This window comes from Herpailurus yagouaroundi, unplaced genomic scaffold, assembly GCF_014898765.1.
Source record: "Herpailurus yagouaroundi ecotype Mexico unplaced genomic scaffold, PumYag 220, whole genome shotgun sequence".
Lineage (NCBI taxonomy): Eukaryota > Metazoa > Chordata > Mammalia > Carnivora > Felidae > Herpailurus > Herpailurus yagouaroundi.
Genome location: NW_024412451.1, coordinates 5,951,365 through 5,962,890, shown reverse-complemented (window position 1 = coordinate 5,962,890; position 11,526 = coordinate 5,951,365). Strand labels below are relative to the sequence as shown.

The window sequence follows — 11,526 nt, the reverse complement described above, 5'->3', positions numbered from 1 at the left end:
GGGGGGGGGCTCTCGACCAGCGGGAGAGGCCGAAGATAAATGAGGTCAAGAAATCAATCCCTACTCAGCATGGGGGAAAAATAAAACGGCAAGTGCTAAGGAGAAAAGAGCAGCGCGGAGGGCAGCCTGGGAGTGGTGAATTTGCCTGGAGCATAGTCGGGGACCGGCCTCCCCGGGAAGGCGATGAGTTGAATAAAACCCATACATCAGAGGCGCAGTCCGTTGAGCATCCCGCATTTTGATTTCCACTCATGATCTCATGGTTCCTGGGATCCAACCCCACCTGGGCTCTGAGATGACAGGGCAGGCCCTGCCTGGGATTCTCTCTCCCAATCTCAATCAATCTCTCTCTCTCTCTCTCTCTCCATGCCCCTCCCCCTCAAAATAAATAAACATTAAAAAAAAAAAAAAAACCCTTACATCATTATTTGGGGGTAGCTAACTTTTGTTGCTTTTTCTTTCCTTTTTTTTAATTCCTTCTAGAAAATCTACACCATATGAAAATTTGAACTCTACATTCTATTTTTATTTTTTATTTCTTTGTTTCTGAGAGAGAGCACAAGTGAGCAGGGGAGAGGGAGACAGAGAGAGAATCCCAGGCGGGCTCCACACTCAGCACGGAGCCCGATGTGGGGCTTGACCCCACAACCGCAGGATCATTCTTGTTGGAAGCAAGAGTCAGATGCTCAACCGACTGAGCCACCCGGGGAACCCCCAAACTCTACATTCTAAAAGAGAACTCTTGCCTTGCTTTGCCCAGGCCCCCAGAGTGAGCCACAGAGTCCCCAGTTTCTTATAGAACCTTCTAGATCAGCTGTTCTCAACTCTGGCTATACGCTGGCACTCTCTGGGAAGCTTACCAAAAAAATCGCCAAAAAACACACAAAAAAACAAAAAAAACAACAACGAATGTCCTGGCTACAGCACAGGGTAGAATCTGGATCTCTGGGGGGGGGGGGGGGGGGTTAAGAATTAAACCATAAGAATCGTCATTCTGGATCTTTTTCTAGGGCCATCTAAGCAGCCTATATATCTAATATTTGTGCATCCGTCAAACATTTATTGAATATCCACTGTGCGCCAAACACTGCTCTAGGCACCGGGGACTCAACAGTGAAAAAGGAGGTAAAAGCCTCTGCCCTCAGATTGCTTACGTTCTGGAAAAAGGCAATTTCTCTTTATTACTACGTGTCCCCTATTCCTTGGCAATAGGCTGCACTCCCGTGGGAGAGAGCTTTGTCTCCTCTGCTGCTCTCGGTCCATGACTGGCTAGGGCTAGCCCACCCTGGCTCCATGCACGGTCATGTGACCCAGGGCTGATCAATCACAGTGAGCGGCTCAGGAGTGAGAGCAAGACCCATCTTGGACCCATGAGGCCACGGGACAAGAGACTCTCTTTCTCCTCCAGGGTTGCTGAACTAGGAGAATTAAAGTTTGGAGCTACTGGGGGCTGCCTTGCCGTCCTGAGGGGAGTAAGAGAAAGAAAGAAAGAAAGAGAATGAGATTGCTTCAGAGTGAAGACCACGCAGAGCTAAGCAAGGGAAAAATCCCTGACATCACGGTTGGAGCACCTGGATCCAGCTGTCACTGAACCCAACCTTGGGATTTCAATTAGGTAGTTTATACATCCTCATGTGTGCTTAAGCCATCTTAGTGGACTGTCTCACCATCAAAACAGCCCCAAGGAAATAGCTGGAAAGACCGGTAAGTTGAAAATGATATAGTGGACGGTCTCACATTAATATTTTGTTCTCTTCGTGCCTCCCTCCAGCCCCTCCTTTAAGTTGGGGAGGTGGATTACATTAAAAGAGACCGAGAAAACACGTAAATATACAGTATTTTGTAGGAACCCAATTTCTCACTGTCACACACACACACACACACACACACACACAAACACACACATAGGTACAAATTTGCACGAGGAAAAAGAGACCCTGAACTCTGTGATGTTGAACTAGAACATGACATACTGGTGTGAACTCAGAGTTCCATATGTAAGGATACTTATATAAGTAAATATAGATGTAAATGTTTATATCCAGGGGTGCCTGGTGGGCTCAGTTGGCAGAACGTGCAACTGTTGATCTCGGCGTCATGAGTTCGAGCCCCATGTTGGGGGCAGAGTTTGCTTAAAAAAATGTGCGTGTATCGGGGCGCCTGGGTGACTCAGTCGGTTGTGTCCGACTTGCGTGCTGACAGCTCAGAGCCTGGAGCCTGCCTTGGATTCTGTGTCTCCCTTCTCTATCTCTCTCTCAAGAATAAACATGAAGGGGCACGTGGGTGGCTCAGTCCGTTAAGCGTCCGACTTCAGCTCAGGTCCTGATCTCTCGGTCCGTAGTTCGAGCCCCGCGTTGGGTTCTGTGCTGACGGCTCAGAGCCTGGAGCCTGCTTCGGATTCTGTGTCTCCCTCTCTCTCTGCCCCTCCCCTGCTCTCTCTGTCTCAGAAAATAAACACTTCAAAAAATTTTTATGTGTGTGTATATATATATGTGAGTACATGCGTTTACGTGTGTGTATGCATGTATATGCATTTGTGTGTATATACACAGCTATTTGCTGAGAGGTTCTGGAAGCACCCTGATACGGCTGAGTATACCTAGCACCCACATCTTTTTTGTTTTGTTTTTTTCATTTAATGTGTATTTATTGGGGCGCCTGGGTGGCGCAGTCGGTTAAGCGTCCGACTTCAGCCAGGTCACGATCTCGCGGTCCGTGAGTTCGAGCCCCGCGTCGGGCTCTGGGCTGATGGCTCAGAGCCTGGAGCCTGCTTCCCATTCTGTGTCTCCCTCTCTCTCTGCCCCTTCCCCGTTCATGCTCTGTCTCTCTCTGTCCCCAAAAAATAAATAAACGTTGAAAAAATAAAATAAAATAAAATAAAATAAAATAAAATAATGTGTATTTATTTACTTTTGATGGAGAGAGCACAAGTGGGGGGAAGGAGAGAGAGAGAGAGAGAGAGACCGAATCCGAAGTAGGCTCCAGGCTCTGAGATGTCACTGCAGAGCCTGACATGGGGCTCGAAGTCACAAACGGAGAGATCATGATCTGAGCTGAAGTCAGACAGTTAACCAGCTGAGCCACCCAGAAGCCCCACCTAGCACCTACACCGTAGACTCTAAGCACCATTCACTAAAAAGAACCAGGTCCCCTTGGAGAAATGGGTGACTCTATGTACTATGTATTTCACCAAATATAAGCCACCTTCAATCGCCAAACACGCTGTTACACCACCAAGAAAAAAAAACTCCTATCAATTAACCTCTGCCAGACTACTGATTGGAAACCAGTGTGAGAAATAAATGTGTCTTAGATTCGAGAAAATAACAGTATTTGCAGACAGGAGATACACACACACACACACACACATACAGTAACTACAGTTCCTAGTTTCTGAGGACGGAACCTCATTTGTGTTCTTTTTTTTTTTTTTAAGTTTACTTATTTATTTTGATAGAGAGAGAGAGAGAGTGAGAGCGGGACAGGGGTAGAGAGAGAGGGAAAGAGAGAATCCCAAGCAGCCTCTGCCCTGTCAGTGTAGAGCCGGATGCGGGGCCTGAACTCACGAACCACGAGATCCTGACCTGAGCCGAAGCTGGATGCTTAACCAACTGAGCCCCCCAGGCACCCCTCATTTTGTGTTCTTGTTTTCCACTCATGTTGACCCTTCCCTGCAGGGCCCCTTCCCTGATTTTCCTAACAAGAAAACCTTTGGGTGGCCTACGAACCCAGGCATGGTCTCCCCACACCTCCATGATGCCCCCAGCCCCAACAGCCTGCTTTCCATCCCTTGTACCTTTCATGCCTCAACCTCCCACCGGGCTTTTGCACAAGCTCATCCCATCTCAGTCACCGCCTCCTCCAGGGAGGCTTCGCTGACTTCACCTTAGGTGATACTTACTTCCCCTACAAATTCAACTGGCCATTTATCGTGAGTGGTCAGTCGAGTGTCTGGGCTCCCCATTAGATTGTGAGAATAGGGGTTGGCTGCGCTTTTCTCTCTCCAGTATCCCCAATACCCTGCACTTAGTAGGTGCTCAATAAAATTTAAGTCCCACTGAAGAATGAATTTTCCTAACAGAGCACTGAGCCTGGGAGGGAAAGGAATTTGCTCAAGGTCACACAGCCAGTCGGAGGCGAGCCTGGGACCAGACGTGGCTCCAACCGGGTTCAGTGGCCTCGCCTTTACCCAATGCCAGCGCTGCCCCCGCCCCGTCCCCAGGCCGGTCACTCACCCTCTTCTCATGGTTGGGGATGATACAGCGGACGAAGCTGGGGTTGGTGTTGCTGAGTGTGGCCATGAGGCGGCTCAGGGACTCCTTGTAGAGCTGTCCCACTGTTCGGAACATGCCCCGGCGGGGGCGGCCGCCGGGTGGGCCATCCCCAAGGCTGCTCACCTGCTCCAGCCCCACGATGCCCTCCACTACGGGGAGAGGAAACAGATGTAGAGAAAGAAGCGGGTCAGGGGTCAGTTTTAGGTGCACTGTTTTAAGTCAAAGTTCAAGGGTCTTGTCATTTATAGGACCTGGCAGTTTACATATGAAACACCGGTAAGGTAGGTATTTGCAGCCCCATTGGACTGATGTGTAAACTCAGAAAGGTGGAAGTCAGGTCACACAGCTGAGAAAGCGCAGATCTAGGATTCGAACCCAGGCAGTGAGAGTCCACTGGAAACCTGGCCTCTGACCGCTCTTCTTCTCGAGGAACGATCTCCACTGTTCCTTATCAAAAAGTGGTCATGACAACGGCATATGCTTACTTGGCACGTTCTCTCTGCCACGCCCACTCGAAGCGCTTTACATATGCCTTCTCGTTTATAAGCCTGTAAGAATCGTTCCCATTTTACAGGCGAGGAAACCGAGGCACAGAGAGGGAAACAGCGCACTCAGCATGGCCGCAGTTTTAGGAACTTAACACGATGTCCCACTGAGGACGTAATAAAGCCCGGCTTTTCTGCGCGATATTTAAAAGCACACAGACACTCTCCGCATGAACCATTTTTCCAAAAAGGCCTGATTTCATGGTGACTCTTCTCTCTTTTGTCATTTGGTGGCGTCACTTCAGCTAGTGAGAAATCCCCACTCCTTCATCTCGAATTCTGTGGGGTTTTTTAATGTTTATTTTTATTTTTATTTTTGAGAGAGAGAGAGAGTGAGTGGGGCATGGACAGAGAGAGAGGGAGACCCAGAATCCGAAGCAGGCGCCAGGCTCCGAGCTGTCAGCACAGAGCCCAACGCGGGGCCTGAACCCAGGGACCGCGAGATCATGGCCTGAGCCAAAGTCGGATGCTTAGCCGACTGAGTCACCCACGTGCCCCTCGAATTCCGTTTGAAGTCACGCCTCCTTTCTCAGGGACCTGCGGCGGGGGCAGACTCTGATGTCCTGTAGTCCTCAGCAATGAGGGTCATCAGGGGTCAACCAGATAATCTTCGCTTAGGGCAGGGCTTGGTGCACAAGTGGGGGCTCACCTCTGGCCTTTTCCTCCCCAGGTTCAACGTTCCCTCTCACCGCCATGCTCCCAGCTGTTATCAAAATGGTAATTAAGTTCTAACAGCACAGATAAGAGCAGAGGCCCTGGGATGTCTTGGGTCCAAATCCAAGCTCTGTCCTTTACTGTCTGTGTGACCTCAGGCAGGTGTCTTAACCTCTCTGTGCTTTCTCATCTGTATGATGGGGATAATAGCACTAACACCTGCCTCGTTGGGTTGTTCGGAGGATCCTTTTTTTTTTTTTTTTTAAGTTTATTTATTAACTTTCAGAGAGACAGTGTGAGTGGGGGAGGAGGGAGAGAGAGAGAGAGACAGAGACAGAGACAGAGACAGAGACAGAGAGGGAATCCCAAGCAGGGTCCACACTGTCAGCACGGAGCCCGGCATGGAGCTTGAATTCACGAAACCGTGAGACCATGACCTGAGCCGAAATCAAGAGTAAGCGCTTAACCTACTGAGTCACCCAGGCGCCCCTGTTCAGAGGGTTCTAGGCGTTAGTAACTGTAAACAGGCTCTGCACAGCACACGGCATGTAGTACATGCTCAGTAAATGCCAGCTGGTGTTACCAAGATGCTTGTACTTTTATACATGTGGTTTAATTAGAAGGTGTCGTGTGGCTACAAAGAGTCTGGACACTGCTGAGGGAGGCGACAAGGAAGGAGAGCGAGAGTCCCCCACACGGAGGAGAGGGGACAGATGTTCAAAGTCAGGTACCCGGTCCAACAGGCCCACCCTCTTCATCCGGCAAATCTCACCCGTCGGTGCACAGCAACACCCACCCCCTGACGGAGAAATGGCAGAGCTGCGCCTCCCTGAAGATCCTGGGGGTGACGGTGGGAAGGAGCCAAGGAAAGGGAATTGCTGGAAGCCCCCGTGTTCTGGGGGGTGAGGACAGATGGAGGGGGGAGGCAGAGTGATGAGGGGTGGGAGATGCAATGGGAACAGCAAGAGAAGGGAGGAGGGAGAGAAGGTGGCAAGAGAAAAAGAGAGCATTATTAGTCAACAGCACAGGGCAAAGCGGGAGGAAAAACTTGAATGTTGGCCATGAACTTTTAAAGCTAGGGCGACTGTCCTGTTCACCTTTGTGTCTACCCATTGAGGGCATGACGATGACCGGAAGGATGACCGTCCTTTGTGGGAATTCAGTGCCAAGGAGATAAAAAATCTCTTTCCCTAGAGGTTAAATCTGTATCTGCTTTATTAGGTATCCCTTTTTGCCCTGGCTGCCAGGAAGCTCAAGGACTAACTCAATGCTCCTTCCTAGCTTGTTGCATTGGTCTCTCTGAGGAGAGCTTTTCCCCTGGGCTCCCAGGATGCTGGGCACCCAACTCTGGGCTCAGGACAGCCGTAGTAGAGATTGATGCACGAGGGCCCCAGTTCCCTGTCCCTCCTGTGACTTGCAGCTCCTTGAATCTGGGCTGCTCTGACCTGCTTTGTTCAGGAGAGTTGTGGAGGAAGGAACACTGCACCGGGTTGGAGACAAGGACACAGCTTCCGCTTCTCTCTCGGAATCCCTGGAGAGCCAGGCTCATATGAGATGGGGCATGTGAGGGATCACGGTGGGGGTGGGGGTGGGGCATGATGTATCCATAAAGAGGACACAGATATTAAAGAAGTGTGTGTGTGGTGGGGATTTTCTGAGGAGATGATTCTCATAGCAGAATCTGGTTCTGTTAGTGAACATCAAGCACTACTTTTCAATCCCTCTTGTACAAACCACAGAAGACACAAACCTCAAATTCCTCTGTCTAAAATCACCTCATAACATCAAGGCACCTCACACTCTTCTAGTTCTGTGAGTCCATTTGGGAACCATTCATCTTGCTTATTTTGTTCTCTTGTCTAATTGCGTGGGCTAGCAATTATAACTTTGCTTTTCATTTCAGTAAAAGGCGTCAGCAAACGGACAGACCCCGGACGCCTTGAATCGGGGGGAAAACCCAGGATGCTGGTTTTGTCAGTTGTGAAAATCATGTCTCCTCTAAGGAGGGGAAGTGGCAAACAAGGCTTGGAAAGGTATGGGGTCTCATACTTTTTCTGCCCGTGCCTCCCAGAAGGGTCATTCCAAAAAGACTGAAGACCAAACCCACAGGGGCCTTGTTGGAGCAGGAAAGCTTTGCAAAATCTACATCTCAGTCCGTTGTTCTTCCCTGGGGCCCTGAAGGGAACTTTGTGAGAGTGCAGAAAGCAAAGCCTAAAAGGTGACTAATCTGTAAACCACCACCCTGCTGAGTTTCCTTCATGTGATGAATTAATTTTCAGTCAAATCTGATTTTTTTTTCCTTAGGGATCACAGGCCATCTACAATGAATGACTTTCTCTCTTCCTTTACAACATTCATACAGTTATTTCTTTTTCCAGTCTGATTGCATAGGCTAGTATTGCCAAAACCGTGTTTCAGAGCAGTGGCGACCACGGGCATCCTCGTCTGTTTCTGGTTAAGGAGGAGTGTTTTATCACTGAGCATGAGGCTGGCTTGTAGCAGTCAGCCAATCATTCAATCAACGAGTCACCGATTGGAAATGCTACTGTCAGACCGTCCGGCCTGCCTGCCTCACTTCTGTGTCTGAGCAGACAAGTCACGTTCAGAACTTAGCCTCTAGAACAAAGGTGTGCACCCTGTGGGCTGGGAAGAGGGATGCACCGAGCTCCAGGGACAGGGCCTAGGGAAATGACGATCCTCACCATCTTTCCAGATCTCTGCCGTTAGCCGGTCTGTGCTCTGGTGAAGCAGGGCTGCGACGTTGTCGTTCAGAGGGTCCATGTTTTTCATCAGCCACTCATTGGCCTTGTAGTCCACCTGGACGAAGTCAGGCAGAGGAAGGTGGTGAGCCCGCAGGTTCACCAGCTCTCCCAGTTTCCCAAGGAACCTCCCAGAAACCCTGGAGACCTCCAGCTCCAGGGCTCTCCACAGATGAGAGAGCGTCAGTGCCACCTAGTGTCTGTGCCCAGAACTGCACCCTCCACCTGCATGGCCCCTCCCCCTTCACTTCCCTCATCTGTTCTCTGTCCCACCTCCAGGACCTCGCCCGCCATCACTTCTTCCTTATCCATTCTATTCCAGCCACCCTAGCCTCCTCACGGCTCCTCAAACGTGCAAGTTCATTTCCACTTCGGCGTTTACCCCTGCCATTCCTGATCACCGCGGATTTTCACACAGCAGGCGCCTTCTGAGTATTCAGGGCTTTGCTTTGAGGCTCTCAGAGTCCGAGTCTTGACCCACACAACTCCCCACACGTGTGCACCCCCCAAAGACAGTGGCTCCCCTGAGGCCAGGATTTAGGTCTGACTCACAGCACAGGGCTGGGCACACCGGAGGTCTCAGGCAACGTTTGGGAAAGGAAGTGAGTACTGGACACAGAACACGTAGGTCTCCTGTCTCCCAGCCTCCGTATGCTGTTCCTTCCCCCCCCAGACAGCCCTTCCCAGCCTTCACCTATCCTTTGATGGCTGTTACTCCTCATTTATTTTTTAATGTTTTGCCCTTTTTTAGAGACAAAAAGAGCACGAGTGGGAGAGGGGCAGAAGGAGAGAGAGAGAGACAAGAGAGAGAGAATCTTAATGCTTATTCACTTTTGAGAGAAAGACAGACAGAGCGTGAGTGGGGGAGAGGCAGAGAGAGAGGGAGACAGAGAATCCGAAGCAGGCTCCAGGCTCTGAGCCGTCAGCACAGAGCCCGACGCGGGGCTCGAACCCACAAACCGTGAGATCATGACCTGAGCCAAAGTCTGACGCTTAACCGACTGAGCCACCCAGGCTCCCCTTAAATTCTTTGCTTTTATTTTAGAGACCACAGAACACAAGCAGGAGAGGGGTAGAAGGAGAGGGAGAGAGGGGGAAAGAGAGAGAGAGAGAAGAGAGAGATCGAGAGAGAGAGAGAGAGAGAGAGAGAGAGAGAGAGAGAATCTTAAGCAGGCTCCACACTCAGCACGGAGCCAGACATGGGCCTTGATCTCATGACCCTGGGATCACAACCAGAGCCAAAATCAAGAGTCAGACGCTCAACTGACTGAGCCACCCAGGCACCCCCCGTTTCTCGTCATTTCGGCCAGGGATTGGCAAACCACGGCCCGCAGGCCAAATCCAGGCTGCCGCGTTTTTGTAAATAAGGTTTTGTTGGAATACAGCCTTCCTTTATGCATCCACTTACTCATTACCCACTGTGTCTTTCCCACTACAACGGCAGAACTGAGCGGCTGTGGCCGAGACTGGCCCACAAAGCCAAAACTACTTACAGAAAATGTTTGTGGACCCTCGATTTCAATTTCCAATCACGCCTGCCTCTCTTCTGTGAAATGCCCCTGGCGTTCCTCGGCTGGGCTTTCACACCGCCCTACGCGGCCCTCACTAAACACCCCCCCACCCCCGCCTTACCCCCTAACGGTCTGTACTTGTCTCTCGCCCAGAGCAGGAGCTGTGTGAGGACAGAGACCCTGTCCACCCTGGGGCCCCAGCTTTGCTCGGCACAGGGCTGAGCACAGAAGGCACACCTTTGCCGAATGAGAGGATAAAATGCTCGTTCTCCTCTCAGTGAACTCGGACCCACCCCTCCAAACCGATCGTAAACAGCCCCTCCTTGAGGAAGCTTTTCTTTTTTCTTATGTTTGTTTTGGAGAGAGAGACAGAGACGGAGACAGAGTGCAAGAGGGGGAGGGGCAGAGAGAGAGGGAGACACAGAACCCGAAGCAGGCCCCAGGCTCTGAGCCGTCAGCACAGAGCCCGACGCGGGGCTCGAACTCACGGACCGTGAGATCATGACCTGAGCAGAAGTCGGACGCTTCACCGACGGAGCCACCCAGGCGCCCTGAGGAAGCTATTGCTGCCTACATCAGAGTCCTCGGTCCTCCTGGGGTTTTCCTGGCCCCTGTCAGGACATCAGGCAGTTCCTGCTCCCCCCCTGCCCTCTCTCCCCCCTCCCCCCACGTCCTCCCCCCTGCCCTCTCCTGGGCCTGCAGCCTGGTGGTCCCCACTCCCGCCCACGAGCCTCACGGCTCGCCCCGCCTCCAACCTTGCCCGCATAGTGCAGGACACTGAAGTCGGCCTGGTCCCGCAGGTTCCTCGGCCGCTGGAACTTGGGGTGGCCTCCTTGCTCCTGCGCCACCTTCTCGACGAAGGACTTGTCCGTGGCCTTCGGGAACCAGCACTCTTCGTCCAGCAGGGCCAGGAGTCCAGGGGGGTTAGCCTAGCCGTCCACAGGAGGGGAAGAGGACGTCAGATCCCCGGATGCTGGACACTCAGGCTGCTGCTAACTCGTAGCTCTTGTGAGGGGCACGGGGATGGAAGCCAAACGTGAGAACGGCTGTCGATCAGAGCCTGGGCGGAAGCGGGGCCCACGGCGGCCGCGCGCCTGCGAGTCCTTAACTGAGGGAGAAGCCTGAGGCCCAGCGGGGCAGGAGGCGGAGGGGGGCGGGCGGGGGGGGGGGGGGGGTTGTCTCCCGGCAGTGGATGCGGCAGCGGGCGGGCCCTGAGGCTCACCGGCCGCTCGATGAGGTCGATGCAGGGCTGCAGGTCGAGGCCGAAGTCCAGGAAGGTCCAGGGGATGCCCTCGCGCTGGTACTCCTCCTGCTCCAGCACGAACATCGTGTGGTTAAAGAGCTGCTGCAGCTTCTCGTTGGTGTAGTTGATGCACAGCTGCTCGAAGGAGTTCAGCTGCGGAGGATAAGGGACCAGTGAGAGAGGGGACAGGGATGGGGGGGGCAGGGCTAGGGGACAGGGATGGGGGACAGGGAAGGGGGGACAGGGATGGGAGGACAGAGACGGGGGACAGAGACGGGGGTACAAAGACAAGGAGGACAAGGACGGGGGGACAGGGATGGGGGGACAGGAATGGGGATACCGACAGAGGGGACAGAGACTGGGAGACAGAGATGAGGAGGGGGACAGAGATGGGTAAGGGAACAGAGATAGGGGGACAGAGACACGGGGAGGACAAAGACGGGGGGGCACAGAGAAAAGAGAAAGGGAGGAGACAGAGACAGGGAGGAGGAAAGAGACGGGGGGGGGGGGATGGTCCAGGATTGGTGGAAAGACACCCAG

General features: G+C 52.4%; 1 protein-coding gene across 1 annotated transcript in view; it reads right to left on the bottom strand.

The window, feature by feature from the left end:
• Positions 1 to 11,526, bottom strand: part of MYH14 (myosin heavy chain 14) — a 91,654-nt gene that overhangs the window by 46,591 nt on the left and 33,537 nt on the right. The window contains exons 13-17 of the mRNA XM_040458196.1: positions 10,966 to 11,139; positions 10,499 to 10,672; positions 8,176 to 8,290; positions 6,270 to 6,368; positions 4,236 to 4,423 (exon numbers count right to left, since the gene is read on the bottom strand). Coding sequence (XP_040314130.1) covers positions 4,236 to 4,423; positions 6,270 to 6,368; positions 8,176 to 8,290; positions 10,499 to 10,672; positions 10,966 to 11,139 — 750 coding nt within the window. The remainder of the gene's footprint in view (positions 1 to 4,235; positions 4,424 to 6,269; positions 6,369 to 8,175; positions 8,291 to 10,498; positions 10,673 to 10,965; positions 11,140 to 11,526) is intronic.